This window comes from Ursus maritimus, unplaced genomic scaffold (genome assembly GCF_017311325.1).
Source record: "Ursus maritimus isolate PB19 unplaced genomic scaffold, ASM1731132v1 scaffold_21, whole genome shotgun sequence".
NCBI lineage: Eukaryota > Metazoa > Chordata > Mammalia > Carnivora > Ursidae > Ursus > Ursus maritimus.
The window spans coordinates 27,473,956-27,500,043 of record NW_024424564.1 but is presented as its reverse complement, the minus strand read 5'-3'; the positions used below and the strand labels follow the sequence as shown (position 1 = coordinate 27,500,043).

Below are 26,088 nucleotides of genomic sequence, written 5' to 3'. Positions count from 1 at the left end.
AAGCAAATATTTATTGTGTGTCTGCTGTATGCTGGAAAGAATAGGAAACAAAACAGTCAAAACCCCTCGCTGTCATGAAGCCTACATTCTAGAAAGGGGAGACAGATAATAAACAGGAAAATGGATTGGGGGGGCTGCAGTTTTAAACAGGGTGTTCAGAGGGTGGCCTTTGAACTGAGACCTAACAGAGGGGAAGGGGGCAAGGCTTGAATATATTTGGGAAAAGAATGTCCTGGATAGAGGAAACTAGTACAGAAGCCCTGGGGTGGGAGCCTGGGGGCTGTTCGAGGACCAGCAAGAAGGCTGGTGTGGAGCAGAGTGTGGGGAAGGAATAGGAGAGGCCCCGAGGGAGGCTTCAGCCAGGTCAGGAACAGCTGACATGCACCGAGTGAGATGAGATGCCGCTGGAGCGTGTTCACCTCTCTGACCAACGTTTTAATGGGATTGCTCTCACTACTGTGTGGAGAATAGGCGGTCAAAGTCAGGGCAGAAGCAGGGGGTGTTATTGGGAGGTTATGTGTAGTAGTTCATACCCTGGCTTGGACCACGGTGGTGGCAGTAGAGATTTCAAGTGATTGGATTCCAGACGTAGTTTGAAGATACAACCAACACTACTTGCTGTCACACTGGATGAGAAAGACAAGGAGAGGAACTAAGAATGATTCCACAGTCTTTGGCAGTAGTCTATTAGGACAAGTGCTATTGTAGGTGTCCCTTTCTGTTCTTACGACATACTGCTAAAGTACTTAAAATATTTCCCCAGCTGCCCTGGGAGGATAGGGCTAATTGTTTTATTTTCCCAGTGTTGCAGATAAGGGAACTGAGTTTCAGAGTTAAAGTTAGAACTCATCTAGTTGAAAGTGATAGAAACCCAAAGAAATTCTTTTTGTCCTCTCAAGGTGATTAATTGGCTGATGTTTGGTATCCTTGGAGTGAAGAAGGGGACACTAGAACCAGGGACTCCAATGCCCCCAGTGTCTCTCTAGGCCTCCCTACACGCCGACTCTATTCTGTCAAACACCCTGCTGCTGAGGTCACTGCCAGCTCTTGGCAGAAGTCCTCACAGCTCTGTGACTACACAGGAAAAGGTTCTCCTAACTCCAGTTAGACAAGTGCCAGGGGCAGCTCTCAGCTTGGATCCTGTGCCCATCCCTTCTCCAGGCACTGAGACACTGTGGTTGTCTCAGGTTAGCCAGGCACCTGACCGAGACCAGTTACCCCAGCCAGCTGAGGGGTGAGAGTACATACCAACCATGCATTCTGGTGGTGGAGAGAGGACAGTTCTCAAAGGAAGGGGACTAGTGTAGACATGGTAACTAGGGGATAATCTGTGAAGCCCGCAGCCAGCCAACTTTGTGCACACTGGATGAAACAACGTGCTGGGCATCCCCAGCCAGGATGTGGTGGAGGGGGAGTGGGTGGGGGAGCCCAGCTCTGTCTGTCTCGCCTTACATCCCACGCTCCTTTTATCATGCTCTCAATGGGAATTATTGTTCAGGTTTTGATTATAATCTAGGGTAATGAGGCTAATGAAAATAAAAAAGACAGAAGGTCATATTTTTAGTCAATAGCTTTTTTTTTTCCCCTTCTAAAGATCTCAGCTACTTTTGGCTCTGGCCATCTCAGTCTTATTTCTATATACGCCATAGAGCTGTGTAGTCAAGAACATGGACCTGGGACCTAAATATAGAGGTTAAAATTCCAGCCCCACCACTTACCAGCTGTGTGACCTTTGGGAAAGTTATCTAACTTCTCAGTGCCTTAGTTTTCTTACCTGTTAAATTAGGATAATAATCTGCTGCACAGGTTGTCATGGTATTTAAGTGAGTAAATACATGTGGAACATTTAGAACCGTGCCTCCCACAGAGTAATCGCTAGATAAATCTTAGCCGTCGTCCTCATCATCATCATTAGATATCACAGTCTTGTTTCATTTTTAAAGATATTGTAAAACTTTAGTTGATAATTTTTTCCCACCTAAGGAGGTGACGTGTGGTGGTCCCAAGAGGCTGGTCAAATCATTTGTATTTATTTATGAAATGATGTTGTGAACAGAGATCTATCGTCCAGTGGATCAGACCCGGAGAACAGACAGAGACACAGGAGACTAGGCCGGGGATTGGGGGTCATAATTCAGCTCCTACTAGAATTGACTCTGCATATGTTGGCAAAGACACTGGTTTCTGTTACCTTCATCAGGGAGCTCATCAGAAGCACAAACATTGAATGATAGCCGTTATTTATCTAGTGTGTCCTGTCCGTCGCTATTTCCTTCCTAAAATAATTCAAGGTGGTTTATAATAACTGTAACACAATTGGAGGGAACGGAGAGACAATTCTATCTAGAACCATGTAACTTTGGGTAGTGCAAATCTGACAGGTTTAGCCTGAATTTCCTGCAGCCAAGGTATCAATGGGATGACGATGGCTGATGTATTTTCATGTTCTAACAACGAAAAGGAATCCTGTCAAGTTGTTCAGATAAGGCAAAATTTTTCCTATAGTAAATTCTAGGAGGTATTTTATTCCTTGCCCTTGTACTGAATCATCTATGTATAATATACATGCAAAAGAAAAGGTGTTGCTAATACAAGAAGAATTTACGAAATGTTGAAAAGGTCGCCAATAATGTAAAATTTTGATCTTCAGAATATTCCTTTAATGAGCATAGCCCTGCTACATACCACACACCCATGCTGCGTGTTAGGTAGGTAGAGATGAAAACCACAGTCTGAGCCTCGAGGAGCTTTTATATTTTATCGTTCAGTGGGGAAAAAATGGATACAAAATAATTACAAACTAATGTGTCCATTGGGATGACGCACAAGGCACTAAGGGAGTATGCAGTGGGGCGCTGAACTAGACCTTTGTGAGGAAAAGCTGGGGAGGACATTTTGGGCCCAGCCCTGAGGGACAGGCAGGAGAAGAGGCAGCCGCGTTTTGTCAGATGGGGAGGGGTGGCAAGCCATTCACAGAGGGAATCAGCAGGAGTAGGCGCTATGGCCTGGGAAAACGTTTTGTGCTCTGGGAACATTAATTATTCAGCTGTTGCCAGGCAGGGGAAGTGAAGTGGGATGTGAGGTGGAGGGGGAATGTGGGGAAGGCTCAGTGTCATGGATGTCATGAAAAAGACTTTGGATTTCATCCTTCAGGTGACACAGAGACACCAGAGGGTTTGGAATGGGGAAGAAGCATGATCGTTCCCAAGCTCTCTACTAATTGATCTTACATCCCACAGCATGACTGCTTTAGAAAGTTGGCTTGAGCTAGGCCAAGACTCATATGCCTCCCTGAGCCACATAATTACCCTTGGGCAAGTTAGTCTATGGCTCTCAGCCTCAGTGGGAGGTGAGGGTAATGAGGCTTCTCAAATGGACTGTTGTGAGAATGAGAAATACTGTGTTCAGAACTGAGTGATGCCAGAAGCCTGCCATTCCTCCGGCTAGGCAGCATCAGTTAGGGAGAAATTTAGGAATTGGGGAAGACCCCCCTAAAAATGTTCTCCCTCATCAGTTAGAGAGGAGGAGGGATGGTGGAACCCTGCTTTTCTGTCTGTCTAGCATCTGTTCTGTTTTCTGGAGATGGTGCCCAATTTTCCCTGAGGAACCCGCCCTCCCCCACAGTCTCTCTTTATGTTATGTGTATGCTGGTCCAGCCCGATCTCCAGTCCCTGCAGAGGGCACTGAGCTCAGGCTTGCCATCTGGAGCAGGGCATCTCCTGCCTACAGGACTTAGTGAGTCTTGTTAAAATGGCAGGCCTTTCCCTTGGGATTTCTACATTAAGCTTATTTTCTTTTTCTTTTTCAAATCCTATTTTAAAAGTTGATTTATTTATTTTGGTAATCTCTACACCCCCTTTGGGGCTTGAACTCATGATCCTGAGATCAAGAGTCACATACTCTGCTGATGGAGCCAGCCAGCCGCGCCTTAGGCTTATTTAAACCTGTGGCTGCTGAGGGACACTGTGGGCAAAGAGCTGACCTCACAGTGATACCGACTCAGGGGGCAGGAGAGCTGTGAGCTGGAGAAAGAAAGAATTGCTATCTAATTACATGGTGTGGTTTCTGGACACAGTCAAACCTGGTTTTATTAGCATGTGTTTCTGTATGTGCATGTAAATGTGTATGAGAAATGGGCCTTAAAAATTCTCACTTTTTTTTTAAAGGCACTTTCTATAAGATGTGATAGTTGAGCAGTGTTTTGGAAAAGTGGGAGATATTGTTGCATCCAGTGACGTGCGCTCAAGACACCCAAATGTTCCTCTCTGCAGATTTGCCTTCCTTCCCCAGCCCCCACCACCACTGCTCCACTGTCTCCACGGAAACCCTTAGGAAATGCAAATCTGCTTGTACTGCTCCTCAGGTTAAAACCACTCAGTGACTCCTTGCCCTGGCATGTCTGCTCTGCCTTCCTGTTACAACCTTGTCTTTTGTCCCTGTCTCCATCCCCTTCTTGCAGCGATACAGAGTTCCTGTGTGCAGTGTTCTTTTGTGTTCTGTGCCTTTTCCACATGCTGCCTGCCCTGTCTGGAATGCCCCCTGAATCCCCCCTCCCTCACGGTCCTGCTCTGGATCTCTCCCTCCAGGAAACGTTGGACTCCCAGCTTATCAGAAGTCCTTTATGCCCCTGCATTGTCCTGTTTATGAGATCTGTTTGCTTAGGCCTCTCTTCCCTGTCAGACTTTGAATTACAAGTATTTTGTTCATACTGTATTCTCTTGACAGGCACTGTTCTAAATTCTGTAGATAACCATAGAAAGCAAAACAAAATTCCCAGTCTTGTAGAGTTCCTTCTACCAAAGGGAGGTAGACAATAAGAAAATATGTTAGTGATATGTGCTCTGCAGAAAAAATACTGTAGGGTAACAAGATAGAGAGTGCTGGGGTTGGAAGGTGCTCTTTTACATATCTCTGCTGGGGTGACTTTGATTGAAGGGAGGGAGCCAGTGAGGTGGGTACCAGGGGCTAGTGTTGGCGATGGAGTCATGGACAGTGGGAGAAGCACTGCAGTGTTAGTATGGGGTGGGGAAGGCTCGGAGGAGGTGTGCAGAAATGGGGGTTGAATGAATCAGTGAGAGGTGTGCGGGTAGCTTAGGTGGGAGTTTTCATGGGCCTCTTCAAGAAAGAGTCATTTCTGTGGATTTTTTATATCAAATATAAGAGGACTGTACATGCACATTGTGATGGAGAATGTTTATGGGGCTTCACTTTTTTTTTTTTTTTCCATTTTGGTCCATCCCTGTTGAGATAATTTTGTACTGAGCTCATGTGGTCTTAATGGAATGCCTTTATCTCGCTGGTACCTTGTGGTTCCGAGGTGGATTGATTTCTTTTCTTTTCTTTTCTTTTCTTTTCTTTTCTTTTCTTTTCTTTTCTTTCCTTCCTTCCTTCCTTCCTTCCTTCCTTCCTTCCTTCCTTCCTTCCTTCTTCAGTTGTTTTCTAACTGTTTGGCATGAGTGATTCATGTGAAACTGCAGAGGCCTCTCTGGAGGAATGTTCTTTGATAACTAATTTGGTTAAATTTAATGAATAAGGATCTCATCTTTGGGGCAACTTTCCATGTATATGCTCTACAGCATGCTTTGAGAGTCTTTCTCATGCATTTATTATCATCTTTTTTCTTGCTCATGCTATTGTAGTTAGACAACAGGAGCATTGAGAGGGCTCAACTGACCCCTCAAGCCCAGCCTCTCCAGTGTTTGTGCAACTTCCTGTGAGAACTTAGCCTTGCCAGGGTCATCCCAGTCCAGGACTTCCTTCCAAAGATCTGAAGGACCAGAAGTCCTGTTTTCACTTTTTATTCAGAGGTGACAATGCTCTGAGGCACTGAGTCATGCTTAATAAACTTAGGAGAGTCTGAAACACAAGCCAGATGCCAATTTACTTATTTACAGTGACAGTGCTAACTTGCAGAGGGACTAGAATATTTGCCTGCTTCAGTCAGGGCCTTCCTCCTCTGCTAACAAAGTCAGAATAAGGACTTGATGGGTCCTGGAACTAAAGCAAGAAAGTTTGTTGAAAAAAGTATGTTGATGAATAGTCTTCTCAGGTTCAGATTGTGTGATGGGGCCACCTCTGCCACGTGCACACACCTGCCCAGGAAACTGCACGATCAGCTGGTCAGGTCTCCCTCCCCGGGCCAGGCAGGAGACAGACTGACTCCTCTTGCCTCCTGCTGTGGCTGGACACCTCCTCTCCAGTGACATAGTACATCCCAGGTGCACAGCACAGTTGTTTAGATTCAGCAGAGAGGCAGTACAGGGTCGTTAAGAGTGTGGGCTCACCAGCACGTGATCCTGCAAACATGATTCAATCTTTCTGGGCCTTGGTCTGTTCCGCTATAAAATGGGTATCAAGGGGTATGTTCCTCATAGAGTCTTTGTGAAAATTAAACAAGTGAATGAACATAAACTGTCACTTAATGTCAGCTATCAACTACCCTCATGTTCCAGTTTCTCCTCCTGTGGATTATACTGGAGTCACCATTCGGTTGTGCTCACAGTCATTTCACACATTTGCACACAGTGTTTGGGGTTGCTACTATAGGTAACTGCTATCATTCATTGAATGTACTTTATGTATTTAACTATCAGAACGTAACTTTATTTCCAAGTACTTGTATCTGAAAATCTCTGCCTTTTAATTGGAGAACGTAATCCATTTATATTTATGTAACTCTTCCTATGATTAGGTTTAAGTCTACCCTCTTACTCTGTGTTTTCTATTTGTCTCATTTGTTTATTTCTTTTTTTCCCCTTCTTTTTAGATTTTTATTTATTTGAGAAAGAGAGAGAGACAGAGAGAGCACAAGCAGGGGGTGGGGAGAGGGAGAAGCAGACTCCCCGCTAAGCAGGGAGCCCAATGCAGGACTCGATCCCAGGACCCTGGGATCATGACCTGAGCCCAAGGCAGATGCTTAACTGACTGAGCCACCCAGGCACCCCTGTTCATTTCTTTTTCCTCCTTTTGGATTGATTATTTCTTAGTATCCCATTTTATCTCCTGTTTGGCCTTTTTAGCTTTGCTCTTTGTCTTGGTTTTTGTTTAGTAGCAACCTCTAGAGGTTACAGTCTATATCCTTAATATATCACTGTCTACTTTTGAATTAATTTATGTCATTTTATATATAATATTAAAAGTTATAAAAATCCTGGGGTGCCTGGGTGGCTCATCAGTTAAGTGTCTGCCTTCGGCTCAGGTCCTGGGATCAAGTCCCGAATCAGGCTCCCGATCAGTGGGGAGTCTGCTTCTCCCTCTACCCCTACCCTCTGCTCATGATCTCTTTCTCTCTCTCTCTCTCACCCTTTCCCTCTCTTTCAAATAATAAATAAAATCTTTAAAAAAAAAGTTATAAAAGTTCTGTCAGAACTTAAAAAATCTTTCTCCATTTATCCAAATCTTGACAATCTTACTTCTGTATATGGCAATGAGCCCACACTACATTAAGCAGCCATTTTCTTTTCAAGAAAATAAGAGATAAAAAAGTCTTTATATTTGCTCTCTTATTTACCTTTTCCAGCACTGTCTATTCCTTTATGTAGGTAGATCCAAGTTTCCATCTGGTATCACTTCCCCCCAACCTAAAAAAACTTCAGGTACTATTTCTTGTAGTGATGAATTTCTCCTGGTGATGAATTCTCTCTTTCTGCTTATCCTTTTTAAAGGATATTTTTGCTCTGTAGAATTTTAATTTAGTGGATAATTTTTCTTTTAGCACTTAGGGGATGTCTTCTCACTGTCTTCTGCTTTGCAATTTTCTTATGTAAAGGCAGTAGTCATTTTTATTGTTATTCCCCTATATGTAATGTATCTCTTTTTCTTCCTGCTCTTAGGTTTTTTTTCTTAGCAGTTTGACCATGATGAACCTAGCTATGGTTTTGTATTTTTTTCTTATGGTTTATGGACCAGTGTGGATATATGGATTGATGTTTTTATCACATTTGGAAAAATTTTGTTTGTTCTTCATATATTTTTCTGCCCTCATTTCTTTCTCATCTCTTTCTGGGATTTCAATTCATGTATGTTGAATCTTGATATCATCCCATTGTTTATTGAGGCTTTGCTCATTTTCTTAAACTTTTTTTCTCTTTGCACTTCAGTTTGCATAGTTTCTATTGGCCTTTCTTCAGCTTCCCTGGTGTTTTTGTTCCTACAGTGTCTGATCTACTGTAAGCTTATCCATTTCTCTGATGAGATTCCTCATTTGTTTGCTCATTATGCCCATCATTTCCTTTAAATCCTGAACATATTTATAATAATTGTTTTAAAGTTCTTATCTGTGAATTCTAACATTGATGTCCTATGTGGGTCAAGATTCTCTGCTTCTTTGTATGTCTTGTATTTTTTTTTCTTTTTTAATTGTGTGCCCAAACATTGCTAAGTGTTCGAGGGTGTGGGTTACTCTGTCATCTCTAGAAAGTGTAGAGTTTTGTTTTGGTAGGCAGTTAACTTTCTGCTGGCTCAGCTAGCTTCTCTTGAGGCTTGGATTTAGGCTGTTTTAGGGTGGATCTAGAGTAGCGGTTACATTTGGGCTGTAGTCCTGGTCCTTTCTAGGGCCTCAACCAAATGCCTGATGCATTTAGCAAAGTCTGCTTAGAACTTGAACATCTCTCACTACTATGTTACCTCTGGCATCTTTGTTCAGCTCTTAGTCTCAGTGGTTGCTCTCTGTCAAGCCTGGTTGTCCAAAGCATAAGCAGCTTTGTATTTGACCAGACTCAAGGGGGCTTGGAGGCAGATGTTTTGGGGGGTTTCTGCTCTTCATAGCTCCTCTCTCACACCCTGCCTTTAAAATTCCAGGCCTTTAGTCCAGTTCTGAATTCTGACTTCTGTTTTTTCTGCCCAGTTAACTGCTGCTGTCTCCTTGGGCTCTACGTCCTTGTGCCATGGTTTGGAAAATGCTCCCAGGTACAAATCTGGGATCGATCTGGCGCTCATCTCCTTTTATCTCTCTCTCAAAATTCACAACCCTTGCTGTCTCCTCTCCAGTGCCTAAAAATAGTTGCTTCATATATTTTGTCCAGTTGTATGATTGTTTATAGTAGGAGAGTTAAGTCTGATAACCATTACTCCCTCTGTCTAGAAGTTCTGCCAAAGGAATTTAGTGGAGCCTACCAAGCCAATTTCAAAATTCATATGGATGAGTTATATGTGCAAGAATAGCCAAGAAAAAAATGACAAGGAAAAAATGAGAAGAAACTTGTCCAACTGCTATTAGAACACAGTATAAAATTATAGAAATTAAAATATGGTGATAATGGTATACTATTAGGAAAATAAGTCATAGAAAGTCTAGAAGGAGATGCATATATGTTTTATGATAGATGGTGTTTCCAATCAGTGGGGAAGTGGATGGACTGTTTAATATATAGTTAAGAAATTGGACTTCTGTTTGGAAGAATATGAAGTGGGATCTTTATTGCATACTGTACATTTACAAAGTTTGTAGATGAATTAAACAATTAAACATTAAAAGTTGTCCAAATGATACTGCTCTTCCTCCTAATACATAGGCGGTATATTTAAATGAATATAGAGGGTCAGCAGAGCAATTGTTTTTCCCTTTAGTATTTGAATTTTAAATGTATGGCATAGACTTCATTAAAATTCCGTGTCTGTCTATGCTTGGTACTTACCATAAGTTTGTTCTTGGAGCCTAGACTTACTCTATGTGGCATAGAGATGGTGCCTATTCATGTAAGAAGTGATGAATAGCTAGCTATGTTCTTTGGAGTAACTGTTGTTTATGGTCATACATTTTAATTCACAGAAATATTTTTAAGATAAGCTGTATATTGGGAAATATATTCATGCTTCTAAAATATAAACTAGTGTAGTCTTTTCAGAAATCAATTTGCAAAATATATCAGGTGTCTTTGTTGCAGTGACTTCACAATCGGAGATATGTTCTGAGTGAATACTCTTTTGTATGCAAAAAAAAGCTTTGTATTCAAAGATACTGCTTTCAGTATAATTTATAATGATGAGAAATTGGAAAGAAACAATTTTTCCAAATAAAACTAGTTAAATAAATTTAGACTATTGTGTAGCCATTAAAAGGGGAAACCATATACAAGTAATGACATGAAAATGTTTATGGGAGAGAGGGAGAGCAAAATTCAGAACTCATTATAGTACAAAAGATAAAGTAGCTATCATACATACAATGTAAAGTGTGACTTTGAGTGATGGGACTATGGACTTTTTTTTACTTACTCTATTTCCCATGTTTTTAACATGCAATTTTTCTTTAATGAGTAATGAAGAAAACATTTATCATTTGAAATATACATAGGTGAGAAATATTTTGTCTTTCCAGTGGCAAAGAATTTTTCTAGTAGGTAAAATTATTGTGGCCCTGTATTCCTAACATAATGTGTACTCTAGGATAACGTATGCTTTCTTATGGTATCCTCCATCAAAAATAAGTACAGCCTATTGAGACAACTTTTCCAACATTATTGCTTTACCAGCATTAATTTTTAGGGGAAAAATCTACCTTTAATTTTCAGTTGTTGGTAGTGTTACACGTGATCTTTGACCGTCTCAATGGAAGAGATTTTTCTTTATAATGGTAAGATATATATATTATAGAGCTTACCATTTTAACCGTTTTCAAGTATGCAGTTAAGCGTCATTAGGTATATTGATCTGCACAACAAATTGCAAAGATTTTAAACATCAGCTTTCATTGGCTATGATATTAAGTTGGACCCAATTCTCTTAAAAAAATTTCTTTTAAATGCCTTAAATATTTACTGAAGACCTACTCAGTGCCATATACTGTGTCTGGGGTGCAACAATGAATGAGACAGATGTGGTTTCTGTCTTCTTGGAGCTTATATTTATTGGGGAAGCCGACAGACTGCTTGGTTACAAGTGTGACCTAAGTGTGAATATGAGCTACTCTAAGAACACAGACCGAGGGACTAACCTGGGCGGGGGGCGGGTGGGGGGGTTGTCTGGAAGACTTCCTGAGGAAGTGACGCTGAGCGGAGGCTTGCAGGATGAGTAAAATCCTCTTAGGTATTTTAAACTAGATAAAGAGTAGGGAGCAGCATTTGAGGCACAGGGAACAGCTGGTGAGGAAACTTCCTGCGACAGGAGCAAGGACCTGAGAGGAGAGGTGTGTATGCCAGGAAGAGTAAGTAGAATGATGAGGAGACAGGAGGGCAGACTCTGGAGGACCTGGTAAGCAGTGGGAAGGATGCCAGGCTTTTTCCCAAGGGAAGTGCAACATCATCAAAGCGTTTTAATCAGAGAAATTTGATTTAATGTTTAAAGATCACTTTTATTGCCTGTGGAGAATGGAAGACATTAGTTCCCATTGTGGTTTGAAGAGACAGGGCCTGATACTGGATTGGAGTGGGGGGGGGGTGGAGGAGAAAGAGGCACAAAACACGACTCCTAGGTTTCTGGCCTGAGAAAGTATTTACTGAAAAAAAGGAACACTGGACAAGGAGCAGTTTGGGGAGGTAGACGATGAGTTCAGATTTGGACAAGTTCAGAGTCGGAGGTGCCTGCAGGATATCCAAGAGGAGACGCCCAGCAGGCTGTTGTATTTATGGGTGGAGATCCCAGGAGAGAGGTCTGGGCATATAAATGGTAAATGACCCAACAAATAATTAGCATGTTTCATGGCATAGTTAAATCTTTTTATATCTCTTTCATCTGCTTTTTGTCTCAGCAGCTGTAGGAATGAATCCTGTTCCTGTCGTTAACAGATGGGTTCTCTTCTGATGCTGACCAACACTTAAAAAAACAACAACAAAACATAAATGTTTTGCTTATTGCCTTGAGCTTCACCCTCAGTATCCAAACACAAAATCCCACCAAAGCAAACTCTGAGGCTGCCAATATATTTTTTTTAATGAGTCTATGAAAGTTTAGGTCTGAATGCGATCCAAACGCCCTCATTATACAAATAGAAAACGGTGGCCAGTGTGGTTTTGAATTTCACAAGGTTACATAGCTGGGCAGTTGCAGAATTGGCCCTAGAATTCGGGACCATGTACTGACTGGGCAGTCTTATTTCCACTGCTTTTTACTGCTTCCCCTCCTACTGAATAGCCGCTGGCTTCAGAGTACCAGTTACTAATGATTTGTTTCTTTCTTGCTGGGCATGGAGCAATGCCTCCTGGGTTTGGTGTCAGAGCCCTGAGGGCTGCAACTGTCTTTTTCATAGATTATTTATTCCAATGATAAGAAATTTCCAAAGGAAAATTTTTATTTCTTATAAACACTTTGAAACTTCTCATGGTTCATGAACCCCTTTGGCTCTCTAATGAGTGAATAGCTCTATATCTGTGCATAGAGTAATACAATTTTACATAGAGTTTCAGGAACTCCATAGATTCCAACTTAAAGAACTCCTGTTACACAATTGGGCTATTCTCAAGGACCTGTGAACCAGAGTTTCTAGAAAGAAGCTCAGTAATTTCCTGATTCTCTCAAATGCGTATCACTATGTTTAAGAGATTAAATAGTAGTTCAGTTAATGTCCCAGATACCTTACAGACAGTTCATATGTGCTAATCCATGAGTCAGTCTTGACTAATATAATGTCCATGTCAGTGACACACTCTCTAGAGGTTTTATTTTTTATTTGTATTTAAAGATTTTATTTATTTATTTGAGAGAGCGAGAGAGAGCAGGGGAAGGGGCAGAAGCAGAGGGAGCAGGGGGAGGGGCAGAAGCAGAGGGAGAAGCAGACTCCCTGCTGAGCAGGCTTTAAAAGGTGGTTGAGTGGGGCTAAATTAGAGAGGTAGAAATCTGTTGATGTTTCAGTAGAAATTTTAAATCCTCTTAACATTCTTAAAATTAATAACCCAGTTAGATGTTGTTTAAGCCCTGACAAAGGAAAGGACGATCCTTTGCCCCAAAGTCAGGGCAAAGAGAAGCCTGTTTCATTGGTGCTAACCTATTTTTGATGTATCTAATTTAAAATGAAAGGGGAGAAGAGAAGTTACAAACCACCATCCTCACTTTTAACCCCTCCCAAGGGAAACAACAACAACATATAGAGAGGCCATATGCAGAGATTATAATGTGGTGTCCAGAGGAGAGGGACAGCCTTAACCCCGAGTCCTCCTTTGGTCGTGTTGACCTGGGGTAGAACCCCCACCCCCCACCCCCGCTGCCCTTCACTCTTTACTTACCTGACATTCTCATCCCCTTCATTTCTTTAGCACCTGGAGCTCTCGCTCCTCCTGCTCAGGATGAATTTCTAGCCAGCCAAGATCCTCCTTTCTCTTATTCACAGGTTTCTTTAAAATCCTGTTGCTCCAATGGAACTTCTGCTGACAAATTGACACCTTTTTGTTACAAACTCCTTTCTTAGCATTATCTAAAATGATATTTGTGTGCCCTTCCTAGAACGTAAACCTCATGAGGGCTGGGATCTTACCAGTCTCATTCACCACTTTATCCCCAGGACCCAGGACAATGCCCAGTGCCTGGTTTTGGCAGGTGCACAGTAAATATTTGAATGAATGAATGAATGAATGAATGAATGAATGAATATCTTCCCCAAGGACACTGACAGCGTATGGCAGCACAGACAGGTTTGTATTAGAGAATAGTCCAGTGGCTAGCCTGCTGGTCAGAGCCTAGTCACATAGCCTCCTCAGAGCACTGCCTCATGGTTTCCCTTCACTCTAGAACTTTGTGTGGTTACCCAGAAGCCACACTGAACTGTGCTCTAAATCATTTAGTCAGTTGAAGAACGTCTCCTTTCAGTCAGGGACTTGAGCAGAGTGGCTGAGAGGTTTGGCTATGGAGCCAGACTGCCGGGTCAAATCTTCCTGGCTGTGTGGCTCTGGCAGTTACCTGATCCTTTATGGGGCTGGGTATATTGTACATTAAGGCTACCAGTAGCACTGTCTTGTAGGATTATTTTGAGGATTAAATGAGTTGCTATAGGTAATGTGTTAGGATCCATTCTAAGATATACGTGCTCAATAAATGTAGGCAGGATAATAACGGTAATGGAGGTGGTGGTATTTGGCCAGTAATGTCAATGACTTTGTTTTTAATCTGGTCATTTCCATTTTATTAACCATTCTTTCATTTTTGCTTTCTGAAAATGTAAGAACCAAGTAATGTCTTAGAAATACTTTTTAAAATATTCACAGTGATTTTTAAAAGATAACTTATTAAGAAACGCAATTTGATTCCTTGTATTAGTTGTGTTATCATGCGACGTTTATTTCGGTGGGGGTACTGAATAGGTGTTCCTTCCCCAGGATCGTGTGAAATACTATCATCTATTTGAAGGATTTCTCTAATATTGCTCTTCATATGTGAATCTTCCTCACTTCTTTTCTAGAGGAAAAGATTAATAAAATATTATGTTATTATAAAATCAAGAGGTGCCTGGGTGGCTTAGCTGGTTAAACATCTGCCTTCAGCTCAGATCATGATCTCAGGGTCCTGGGATTGAGCCCCTCATCAGGGTCCCTGCTCAGTGGGGAGTCTGCTTCTCCTTCTCCCTCTGTGCTCGTATTCTTTCTCTTTCAAGTAAATGAAATCTTTAAAAAAATAAAATAATATAAAATAAAGCTGAACTACCCAGCATGGCAAGCATTTCCTTGCAGGGTTACTTTCCAGAATTTTATTTTATTTTATTTAAGATTTTATTTATTTATTTGTCAGAGGGAGAGCAGGAGCAGAGGGAGCAGCAGGCAGAGAGAGAAGCAGGCTCCCTGCTGAGCAAGGGGCCCGATGCAGGACTCCATCCCAGGACCCTGGGATCATGACCGGAGCCAAAGGCAGATGCTTAACTGAAGGCGTCCCACTTTCCAGAATTTTAAAAGATTATTTCACGTAGAACTTAATTATGCTTCTACCCTCCTTTTTTTATATGGTAAGTCCATAAATGACAGATTCAAAGTTTCTGTCAAGAAGAATTATTTTTAAGTCAGCCTTCAAAATGGGGAGGGAGGAGAGGAGAGAGTGAGAGAACAACATAAACGAAACCCTTCAATTATAATCCACACCCTTAATTGATGACCTTTGTAGTCATCTGGGCATAGAGGGAAAGTACAGAGAAAATTGAAATATAATCAGTCTATGACATAAGTCTGTCTTTTTTGGTTTTTGTTATTGCTAAAGTATTAATAATAAAAATACTATTCATAGTTTCCTAATAGTCTGAAATTTTTTGGTTTTTTTTCTTGGTCTTCTGTTCTTCTGTTTTCCCCCTACCACTTAGGGGAAAAAGAATGAACCTCAGAACGGTTCTTAAAGGAAGAGAGTGCATAAAAGCAGATGAGAGGTCTGAGAATTGTCTCATTTGTTTTTTAATGGGTCATGTGGATGGTAGGTGTGCCCATGAATCAGTACCTTCAGTTCTGTATAAATGAGCTATCCACCGGAGACTTCCGGCCTCTTGAAGTCCAGGAAGTTACAGGCTTAGGGAGTTGATTCTTTTGTTGGTGGTATCATTTAATTTTAATTCTCAACATGCCAATCTGTTTCTTCCAAAAAGCTTCGATACAGGGTTAGTGGGATGAGTAATAAAGACTCTCATAGGTCATGTGGATGATACTGGAAAATGACAAAAATAGAAGAATGAGATAAAGAATACTTTAAAAAAAAAACCCAAAGTACTTGGCTTGGGAGGAGTGCAGAGTTGAATCAAAGACCTAGGACAAGTGCCATAAAACTAAATCATTTAAATCAAGTAATAAAAGGAAAAAAGACAGTTGGTCTATATAGTATATTTTGATATGGTCTGTCTTTGTCATTTGTCATGCTTACTTTTAGTTAGAAAGATGGTTGTAGACTATGACTTTGCTGCATGGTGTGGTAACTATGATCTCTGGTATTTAATATGTACGGCCTAATGTGTGTGTGTGTGTGTGTGTGTGTAGGCGGTGTGAATGGTTGTCAGGAGCCTTTCACAAAGACAGTCTTCTTTCTTGTGCTTTCCAGATTTTCCCCTGATGGAAGGCTAATTGTATCATGTAGTGAAGATAAAACTATTAAAATTTGGGATACCACCAATAAGCAGTGTGTTAATAACTTCTCAGATTCTGTAGGGTAAGTCCATTCTCTCTGTGCTTTTATATGGGTTAGTTTGGTAAGGAGACATTTCGTTATTAAAATTCAAACAAAGAAATGAAGGGAAAGAAATCAATATTAGGCTATTTTATTCTTTCCTCCCAGGTTTGCAAATTTTGTGGATTTTAACCCTAATGGTACATGTATAGCATCAGCAGGTTCTGATCACACGGTGAAAATCTGGGATATCAGAGTAAACAAGTTGCTTCAGCATTATCAAGGTAACAATTTCCATGACAACAGAATCCATTTGATGCCTGGCCTCCTCCAGGAACCTCTGAAGCCGACAGCCCATGCTTCTCAGTGTGGTTTGGCCCTCTTAAACAGAGTCAGGGGCTGCCTTTGAATTGACTGGAGAACAGTTCCATCCCCATTGTGGTCTCAGAAGCTGGGATGGGTGTCAGAGTGGAGAGGGAGGTGGAGGGACCTTAACAATGACGCCAGGGCTGTTAAAAAAGAAGTTACTGTGAGATGTTCGCAGATTGGTTCTCTGTATATTATGAGAGGTCTGGGATAGAAATGGACTCTGAATTCTGAATCAGAAGGAGTTCTTTGAGCACAAATAGGTGTTATAACTGGTGGAAAACAACATCCTACTGCGCCTGTGTATTGAAACTAGAAGAGAAATGAATTGATTTCTTGGTTTGTACTGGATTTATATTAAATTCACATTTCCCTTTTAAAATAAGTATAATACTTACCATGTAGCAGACACTGTGCTAAATCCTTACAACAACCCTGGGAAGTGTTGTTGTTGTTGCTGTCCCCATTTTAAAGATAAGGAAATTGAGACTTAAGGAGAGTAAGTAACTTGCTAAAATAATTGATAGACTAGCTTAGGGTTTTCTGCTTACAAAGTAAATGGAAGAACAGCCTTCTGATGGCTGTGTCATGCTGCCTCCTGTTGGAAAGATGGTGTCCAGGAATGAATTCTCAGACAAGCTAGCAAGACTATGCACTTCTACAAACAGAACTCCACACTCTTCTCCCCTTGAGCCTCAAGCCACTAATTGGTTATGAAATTTCGTTTAAGGCTAGTTTGTATACCTTATGTGAACCGGTGGCAAACAACTCTTGGTTATATTATATTGGTACGTATCTGAAGAGTTTCTAGTTATGTGGTTAACAAGCTCATCTTTCCATGGCACACTTCCACTTTGAAAGCTATTCTGTCTCATTCGCTGGAAGTTGAAGCCATATGATGACAAGCTACTTACTTGTTTTGGTGAGCTAGTTGGAATTCTGATATTGTGGAGACACTGTCTTTAACTGATAGTGGTTCCCAACCTAATACTGCTAACAGGGCCACGAAACATCTTTAGAATTAAAAATTGTTCTCTGAACTTTTTGCTTTTATTTTCTATGAATCAGTTCACAGTGGTGGAGTTAACTGTGTGTCATTCCATCCTTCGGGTAACTACCTCATCACTGCTTCTTCTGATGGCACACTGAAGATTCTGGATCTCTTAGAAGGAAGGCTCATATATACACTTCAAGGACATACGGTATTAACACTAAGATTTGTGCTTTTAAAATAATACATATTTTAAAGTGTTGATCCATCTTATTATATGTTTTTATTATCTTTCCAGGCGTAGCACACATTACTGCTGTCACACACACACAACATGTTTGCTTTCAGGGCTTTGCTTTTATCCTCTGGAAGCAATGCTTAGAAATATTACTGCAATTCTGATCAGAATCAATGTGTATCTTTCAATGGCCATTAGCTTAATCCCCCACTGCTCTCTTCCTCAGTATGTAGTGTAGATGGTGATGGATAAGCTTTTTCTTTCCTTCTGATCTTTCCCTCATGTGGAGGCTGTCCCGTAGCTCTGACACCAAGCCCCTCACACCTTCTCACACACTCCTCTTCATTAATCTGACTGGTGAGTTTAGAAGGAGAAAGCCAACAAGGAGAGCCCAGTGCCTTCTGTTAGGAGCCTGTCCTCAGTGTTTTTCTCTGATACTTCTTGTGGGAATGCCTGCTCTTGTCCGGTCTGGCCTGTGACAGGGGACTCAAATGTGATTAATTCTGGGATTCGGTTCTTCAGCCCATTTGCCCACAGATTAAGCCACATTTTCTCTTTACAAGCCTTTATCAGTAAGAAAGATGACATTCCTATGTGTTAATTTTTAATTAATTTAGAAGCCGTGAGGAGAGGCTTGCTGTTGATTGAGCCTGTTCGATCACACACACCCACACCCACACACACCCACACACACCAGCATATAATGCACTAAATAAGAACTGTTTTTAAGTGTATAAACTATTCCTCCTTTCTGGGTAAATATTCAAACTTCTCTAAAGTTTTTAGAATGCATCCTGCATCCTTTTTTTTTTTTTTTTTTGAAGATGTACTAGGTACTTCCTTTTAACCAAGTGTAAGCTGTTCATCTCCAGAAATAGAATAAGCTTTGTGGTCTAGGGGAGAAGGGGTTCTTTCTGCCTTCATATATCCTGCCTGCCTTCCTGCTTTGCTTTAGCATTTGTTCTGCAGCTGTGTTAGAGCAAAGCAGAAATAGACACTGACCCCTCAGATCTATGCGTGTCCATGGATTTAGGTGGAATAAACAACCAATAAAAGTGGTCAAGGATTAGAATATACATGGAGTAATATAGAATAGTAATAATAATAATAATACAGAATAATAGAAAAAAGATAATATTCTAGGACAAAAACAATGTACACAAAGATGGAATTTTTCATAGTCTAGAGTAAAGATGTTTAAGAGGCTATAGTAACCTAAGATCTACTTGAAAAATACAAAATGGTTTTCCCCCCAAATTTTTCTTATACCGATTAAGAACATTAAGAACGAACAATATACTACTATTTTTGCGATGAGAAAGAATTACTCTTATCTTGACTGACAAATTGACCTGGAGGCTCTGCATTTTGTGACTTGTCCAACTCCACAGTCGTTGCTTAATTTCAGGTCCTCACTACCTCTCACCTCGATAATTGCAGTAATTGCTTAACTGGCTGCAACCATTAATTCTTGCTCCAGGTCATCGTTCATAACAGTCGTGATCCCAGCGTTCCACAGTCACAGCTCTCCGCCTATCTGTGTGCTGCTGGCACAAATGTCCGTGACTCACTGTTGCCCGCATGAAGGGAGAGCTCAGTGAAGCCTGTTGTGGTCAGGAAACGGCCTTTGTTTGTATCACCTTCAGACTTGTCATTCAGTTTCTGCTAGTGATTTGTTGAGTAAAGAGTCCAAAACCAGAAAATCTCAACAGACATTCTTATTCACGTACACACGTACAAGCTTTTCTTTAAATGGAAAGAAAATGTATTTTCATATGTTTATTAGTATTGCTTTTTGAATCTAGTATCATTTCTCTGTGTTTTAATATAATTGGATAGTTTCCTCGATTATCTTTACTCTGCCTACATTAGTTGGCAGTGACTAGATACGTTCTATCAGACTTACTGCATAAATCGTCTACATAGATTAGGATGAAAAATTCATACAGTCTTCCTGGCCATGAGAAAACAATACCAAGTGCTTTTTTTGTTTTCTTTAATCTCTGTTTATTTCTTAGGGACCCGTCTTTACTGTTTCATTTTCAAAAGGTGGAGAGCTGTTCAGCTCAGGAGGTGCAGACATGCAGGTTTGTACGTCTTCCGGCTCCTTTGATTTGGTGAGGGTAAAGGGATCCGAGACCTCAGCTAGGATTCTTGCAACCAGCTCATTTGTAGGTGTTAAGATGATTATAAATGAGTTTATATTTTAATTTCATGCCAGGAAGTCTGCTGTCTCATAGCTGCAGTAGCGCCGGTTCTGACGCTTTCTGGAACTCAGACAGCAATTATTTCTTGTGCTCATCTTGACACTTAATCGTACACGGAATTTACTGAATTCCCAGGGCTGGTGTGGCACTTCCACTTGAACTCTTGCCTCACCTTTTATCTCGAGGTCTTGCTTTTCAAATGTTAAGCTCCTTGAGGATGGTAAACATAAATTGTTCATGTAGCAAATCTGCATTTTTGGGGAAATGACCAAACGTCATTCATAGGCAGATGTATTCATCGAGGTGGATTGTCAAGCCAAGAACATGACTTTGAACTTCGAAAACATAAGAGAGGATTTTAAAGTAAGAAATTATTTTCTTAGTATGAATTTTAAATTGGACATGAAGGCAATTCAAAGTGCTAAATCTCTCCCTCCCACCCTTAAAAAAGGAGTATTGGGAAGTAGTAGCACTGTTGAAATATACATCTAGCCTTCCTGACTATCATGAGGAATAATTATATAAACTGTTTTTTTTTAAATCGGTTCTGTTGCTTTTACATGCAAGTCAATTTTAAATGCCAACATACTAATGTTTTTATAGGTCTTGTTATGGAGGACTAATTTTGATGACTTGAATTGTAAAGACATGATGAAAAGAAATCTCAAAAGGTTACATTTTGATGCATCACCACATCTTGTCGATATTTACCCAAGGACGCCACATCCCCACGAAGGGAAAATTGAGACTGTTGAAGTGAGTACTTTGTGCACAGTCATCCTACTGTTTGCAAGTGTACATTTTGGGGCAATTGGTTAACTAGATGCTTGAAATTATACTTTATTATAAAAAACCTAGTTATGTCTTAAAATAGCAGCACTTTGAGAAACAATTATTTTCACTAATACAATGAAGCTATAAATAATGATAGTGTGTAATTCTGCTGAGACCTCTCAGGTTCACAGCTTAAAGGCCTAGAAATAAAGCTTAAAAATTGTGTCAATGATCATAGGAAATGAGAAATCAAACCTGCGGCCTGTGGTGACCATGCAGCCTGAATTACTTCATATTCTTGGTGTGTTTAGGGAGCGTCTGTGATGGCTGTCACGAGAACAGGGCTGAAAGGCAAGAATTTTTGTAACAGTCCCTGGAATAGGTATTGTAAAGCCTTTTTATGACAAAACAAAAATCTTGTGGGCAGTAAAAAGAGATTTAGGCATTAAACCTAATCATCAAGACCATTTTACTATTTGCCTACTTTGCCTACATACATTTTCAAATATCTAATTATCTATTTAGCTATACGTTTTTGTTGACAAGTTCCCCTAGGTCCTATAGATTTAAATGTCCTACTCTTCTCAAAGGCAACATTCATCTTTGCTGGATACTTGGCTGGTGTTTGTCTGTTTCTTTCCATTTTGCATGATTCTTCTTAAGCCCCTTTCTCTTCCAAGAGCTGATACTGGAAATCACTATTACTTATTTATCTGAATTGTTTTTTCATCATCGACAGAGCCTTGCTTTGCTTTTAGACTAGCCATTTTGAGTTCTTAATGCTTACTACCAAGTGGAAGTTCAGTCACCCCACGCACTGTTTATGTGACGGATCCATATTCCTTTCCATGGTCCCTGTGTCTCCACCCCAATCAGTTCTTTGATTTGGGTTTCTGTTAGTCACTGTGTGTGTGTGTGTGTGTGTGTGTGTGTGTACATGTAAGTTTTTAAAACTTTTAAAAGTTTTTTGGATTATTTTCTAGATTTTGTTTAGCCTTATTTGGGGATTTCTGTCCTAGTTTTTTTTTGGTAGTGTTTATTTTCAGTTCTTTTTTATAATTTTTGTCCTTCCCATCTTCTGACCATCTTTCCAGTTCTTCTAAACCAAGTATTTACCATGCGCTTTACTACTTGTTTGTGCTGTTATTGTATCTCATGATTATTGATGATTATTGTATCATTTTTTAAATTTCTTTGAAAGTAATTATGTAATACAATTTGTGGTTCATCACATATTTGTTTCAGTTTCTACAATGATAAATGTATTTGTGGGTTCCCTGTGATCACACGTGTTCACATGATGTACATGTGAAATATATTTTAATTTAAGTTCCCTTTTTTTGTTTTACCCCAGCTGGTTTTATTGACTGGTGGTGTTTTTTATTCTAGCAGTTCTGTGGCTTGGCTGGGCGTGATCCTCAGCATTGCTGCTGCCCTGTCATCCACTCAGCCACCTTTCCAGAGTGGTGGGGGGTGGAGCGCAGGCTGAGCCCAGGTCTCCTGACTCCTAATTCACTGATATTTCCATGACACCGCACTACCCCCGCATTAGAGACCCAAGCCATTTTCTCTGTGATTTGCTGTCAGCTCCAGCCCACTTAACAGTGCTGGACTTTCTTGAAAATGTCAACAAGTTGTCCGAGAAGCTCTGCTCTGACACAGCAGCCAGAAAGCAGTAAAAGCAGCTGGGTTGCTCTGCTTGGCTAGGTCGAGATGACCCAGGCCATGCAAAGTCACTCTAGACCGTAATTTTCACATGTAACTTGAAAAATCTATTAAAAACGAACCTTTCATCCTGGAATTAGAGTTCAGTTTTGCTGAACAGAATGTTGAGCCTTGTGACTGAATTATGTTTGTGGCCTTAAGAATGTCAGCCTCTGTGTATCCAGTTTAAATTATCTGTAAAGCACTCATGGTTGCTTCAATTAAGTACACAGTATGACATATATTTGTAAAACATCTTCAGATCATGCGATATAAAGTGCCAGAGAAGTGATAGGATGCTGCATACGAACAGCCATTTGCTTTTTTTTTTTTCCTTTTTTTCTTGAAAAGATCTTATCGTAAAGCAATGGTATGGAGTTTTCTGGACAGAGGACATCTTTGCTATTAGAAATAAATGTTAAATATCAAATTTTTTAAAGGCTTCAAGTTAATGTCCAAGGACAACCTCATAGAACCAAAAAACTATTAGTTTGAAAATATCGCCTAGAATGGAAGAGGATGAATCGGAATAGAGGTTGTACTATGCTGTCCATTTATGATCCCTACATTTTACTTTGAACTACTAAATTTGGTGGATTGATTTTTTCCCAAAGGTAGGCAAGGTCAATTTATGTATCATATGCTACTTTGGAAATACTTGAAAATTAGAAAAAAAACCTTTTTTTATTTTTGAGGTCGGAATTCATGATTCACAGTATAAAAATGTATTATTAAAAGGTATAGGAAAAAATGGCTCCTAAATGATCTAGTTAATATCCCTAACTTGCTCTTTTTATAGTAACCATTAGTATTCCATTTCTGAGTTTGAATCAACGTAGTATTCCTATGGTTTCTATTCTTGTGTGTTTTCTGTGAGGCTCATTTGAGTGGCATAATCTCAGTGTTGTGGGTGAAGTCGTTTGGCCTTTTGCAAAGGCCACCCATTTGCCATTGTAGGTGTTTTGCTTGTTTGAAGGTGGCATCTTAGACCTTGGGTTCCAGCTGAGGAAATATGTAAATTACTAATTCTTACATGGGTAGAGAGGGTGATAGCAGGTTGCTTTTAGAATAAATGAGAGAAGGCCACATGAAAGAAGGCACGCAGCATACAGCCCTAGTCCCAGCTGCGTGAGACAGATCCCTCCTGTGGCCTTTCTGCTGATCTAACCGCAGATCCTTTGTAGCACTTCTGGCCTACGCACTCGATATTTTTTATTCTTTTTTTAGTATGTATTTTTAAAGTTTAAGTAATCTCCACACCCGACATGGGGCTTGAACCTATAACTCTAAGATCAAGAGTTGCATGCTCTGTGGACTAAGCCAGCCAGATGCCCCCAAGGCACTCCATCTTAATTAAAAATATGATAACTTCTTTCTTTTTTTGGTGGGAGAGAAGCCCAATTTTAAAACAAGGTATCTTTTTTATTTTTTTAACATTTAATTTATTTATTTGAGAGAGAGAGAGAGAGAGAGAAAGAGAGCACAAGCAGGGGGAGAGGCAGAGGGAGGGGGAGAAGCAGACTCCCGGCTGAGCTGGGAGCCGGATTGGGTGGGTTTGATCCCAGGGCCTGGAGATCATGACCTGAGCCCAAGGCAGACACTGAACCATCTGAGCCACCCAAGTGCCCCTAAACCCAGGTATCTTTTTTTTTTTTTTTAAAGATTTTATTTATTTATTTGATAGACAGCCAGCGAGAGAGGGAACACAGGTAGGGGGAGTGGGAGAGGAAGAAGCAGGCTCCTAGTGGAGAAGCCTGATGTGGGGCTGGATTCCACAACACCGGGATCACGCCCTGAGCTGAAGGCAGACGCTTAACGACTACGCCACCCAGGTGCCCCAACCCAGGTGTCTTAACTCCGACCACGATATGCTATGGCACGTCATTTATTCATGCTGTCTTTACCTTCTTCAGACTGGTGTGAGCTGAACTGCACAGTTCTACCCCCAGACAAAACCAAACTTTCCTTCTTGAGGGGGAACTTAATGTGTGTGCAGTAACTTCCTCTTTTGCATATTTTAATGGGAAGACAATAAAGCTATCTTAAGGTGACAGGCACCAAAATAGTTATTCTAGGAGAATTGCAGAATATTGTAGGAAGGGATTATGGTTAAAAAGAATTTATTAATAAAATAATTGTTCTGGTGTTTTTTAATCTTATAATAGCCATTTGAGATGAACTTAATCTATGTTCTTAATATTGCACAGAAAATTCTGTGCGATATTTAACAGGAAGGAAAAATTCCTTTAACTTAACCAAATATCTACATAATAATAATTTGTGACAGTCTGGCCATGATTCATTGTTGAAAGATTATCAGTTTAAGTCTTCAGGGCTGAGACTGGGTTTTTATCTCAATCTTTTCTTAAGGTTGAAAACATAATTTTGGATAAAAAAATGACTACTTCTCTACAAATCTTGTATTTTATTTCTAGCCATGACATATGTTTATATTGTTTTGGACCTCAATAAATGTTCTTCAGAGATTACATAATAATAAAATTAGTAATAACAATATGAAATACATACAAAATTATTCTATTTGGCTTACATAAGTTGTCATTAAATCTTCCTTTAAAGCTCTATGAAGTACAATTTTTATTCCTTGAGAAATTAAGGCACATATAAGTTAAAACTTAAAGTTAGTAAGTGGCAGTGCTAGAATTTCAACCCAGGCCCTCTGGTTCCATTTTGTACTTTTAACCATTTTTGATGTAATGCTTCAAAATAATCAAAATTAAATGCTATTCTGCTAACAGACAGTATATGTGTGCTGGACATTGTACGAGCTTTAGAGTACGCAACAAAGACCAAGATAGGCATATTCTTTGCCCTTCAGAATTTGTTAGTAGCAGTCCTTGTGCTCATGGACTCCTCGGTGTGGTGGGTCACCTCAGAATGGGGTGGTGCGCACAAGGGTTCTCTCCTGCACAAACCCCTCAATGATATGTCCTGGTTCAGTGATAGAACTCTGCCCCTCAAAAGGCAGCCCACTCCATTTCAAGGTGAGTGTAGTTATGACACGGTTCTTCCCTTTAATAAGGACAGAGAGCTAGGATGTACTGTTAATCTTCCTGGAGGTTTGCTAGCGAAGAGCCTCACTGGAAGCCTCGCTCCCTCCACGTATTTTCTTTTGGAGAAGACTGTAAAGTTTTCCTTAGTAAGAAAGTCCTGCTCCATTTAATGTATGTGGCAGCAACTCGTTAGTTACATCGAGAGTTTTCCAACTTGGAGACCTTTACGGATTTCTCTGTGAGAGATGCTGTTTCCTTGGGATTTAGATTTTTTGAGGATTCCAATTTCAGATGGTAAAACAAGATTGTATTTTTCCACTACATATCTACGCTAGGTGGCAGTAGATAAAAGAGAATAAAATGTCTGCAAGCAGTGTCTTTGGCCGGCTAGGCTAAGATCAGAAGGAAAGTGATTCATCCTCAGGTTTCCTATCTTGGCCTCCCCTGTGGACTCAGAGCTGATGGCGGAGGCTGTGTTTTCTGCTGTCTGGAGCAGCCAGAAAGAAACAGAGGTGCTGGCAGGCTGAGTCCATAGGCCCTCGTCCTCATCCTGCACCGTGCCAACCCCTTTTCTGGGCCGTGGGCACTCCTGGGCACTCACCTCTCACACAGGTGGCTGGATAATTATAAAAACCTCTTAATGTTTCCAGAACTCTAGCTATACCCATCAAACATGATAAGTGTTTTTAGAATCATTCTGCCCCTCTTCCCACAGGCTCAGCCCTTATCAGCGTGGTCCCGGACTGTTGCAGTAGTGTTCTCACTGTTACCCAGTGTTACTCTAGGCGCTCTGCA

The 26,088-nt window shown here is 40.5% G+C and overlaps 1 protein-coding gene across 4 annotated transcripts in view; it reads left to right on the top strand.

The window, feature by feature from the left end:
- The window catches only part of POC1B (POC1 centriolar protein B), a 98,538-nt gene that overhangs the window by 29,248 nt on the left and 43,202 nt on the right, over positions 1–26,088 (top strand). For all 4 annotated transcript variants that reach the window (XM_040637305.1, XM_040637304.1, XM_040637303.1 and 1 more), the window contains 5 exons: positions 15,934–16,041; positions 16,168–16,283; positions 17,434–17,567; positions 19,613–19,681; positions 20,405–20,557. In XM_040637305.1, coding sequence (XP_040493239.1) covers positions 15,934–16,041; positions 16,168–16,283; positions 17,434–17,567; positions 19,613–19,681; positions 20,405–20,557 — 580 coding nt within the window. The remainder of the gene's footprint in view (positions 1–15,933; positions 16,042–16,167; positions 16,284–17,433; positions 17,568–19,612; positions 19,682–20,404; positions 20,558–26,088) is intronic.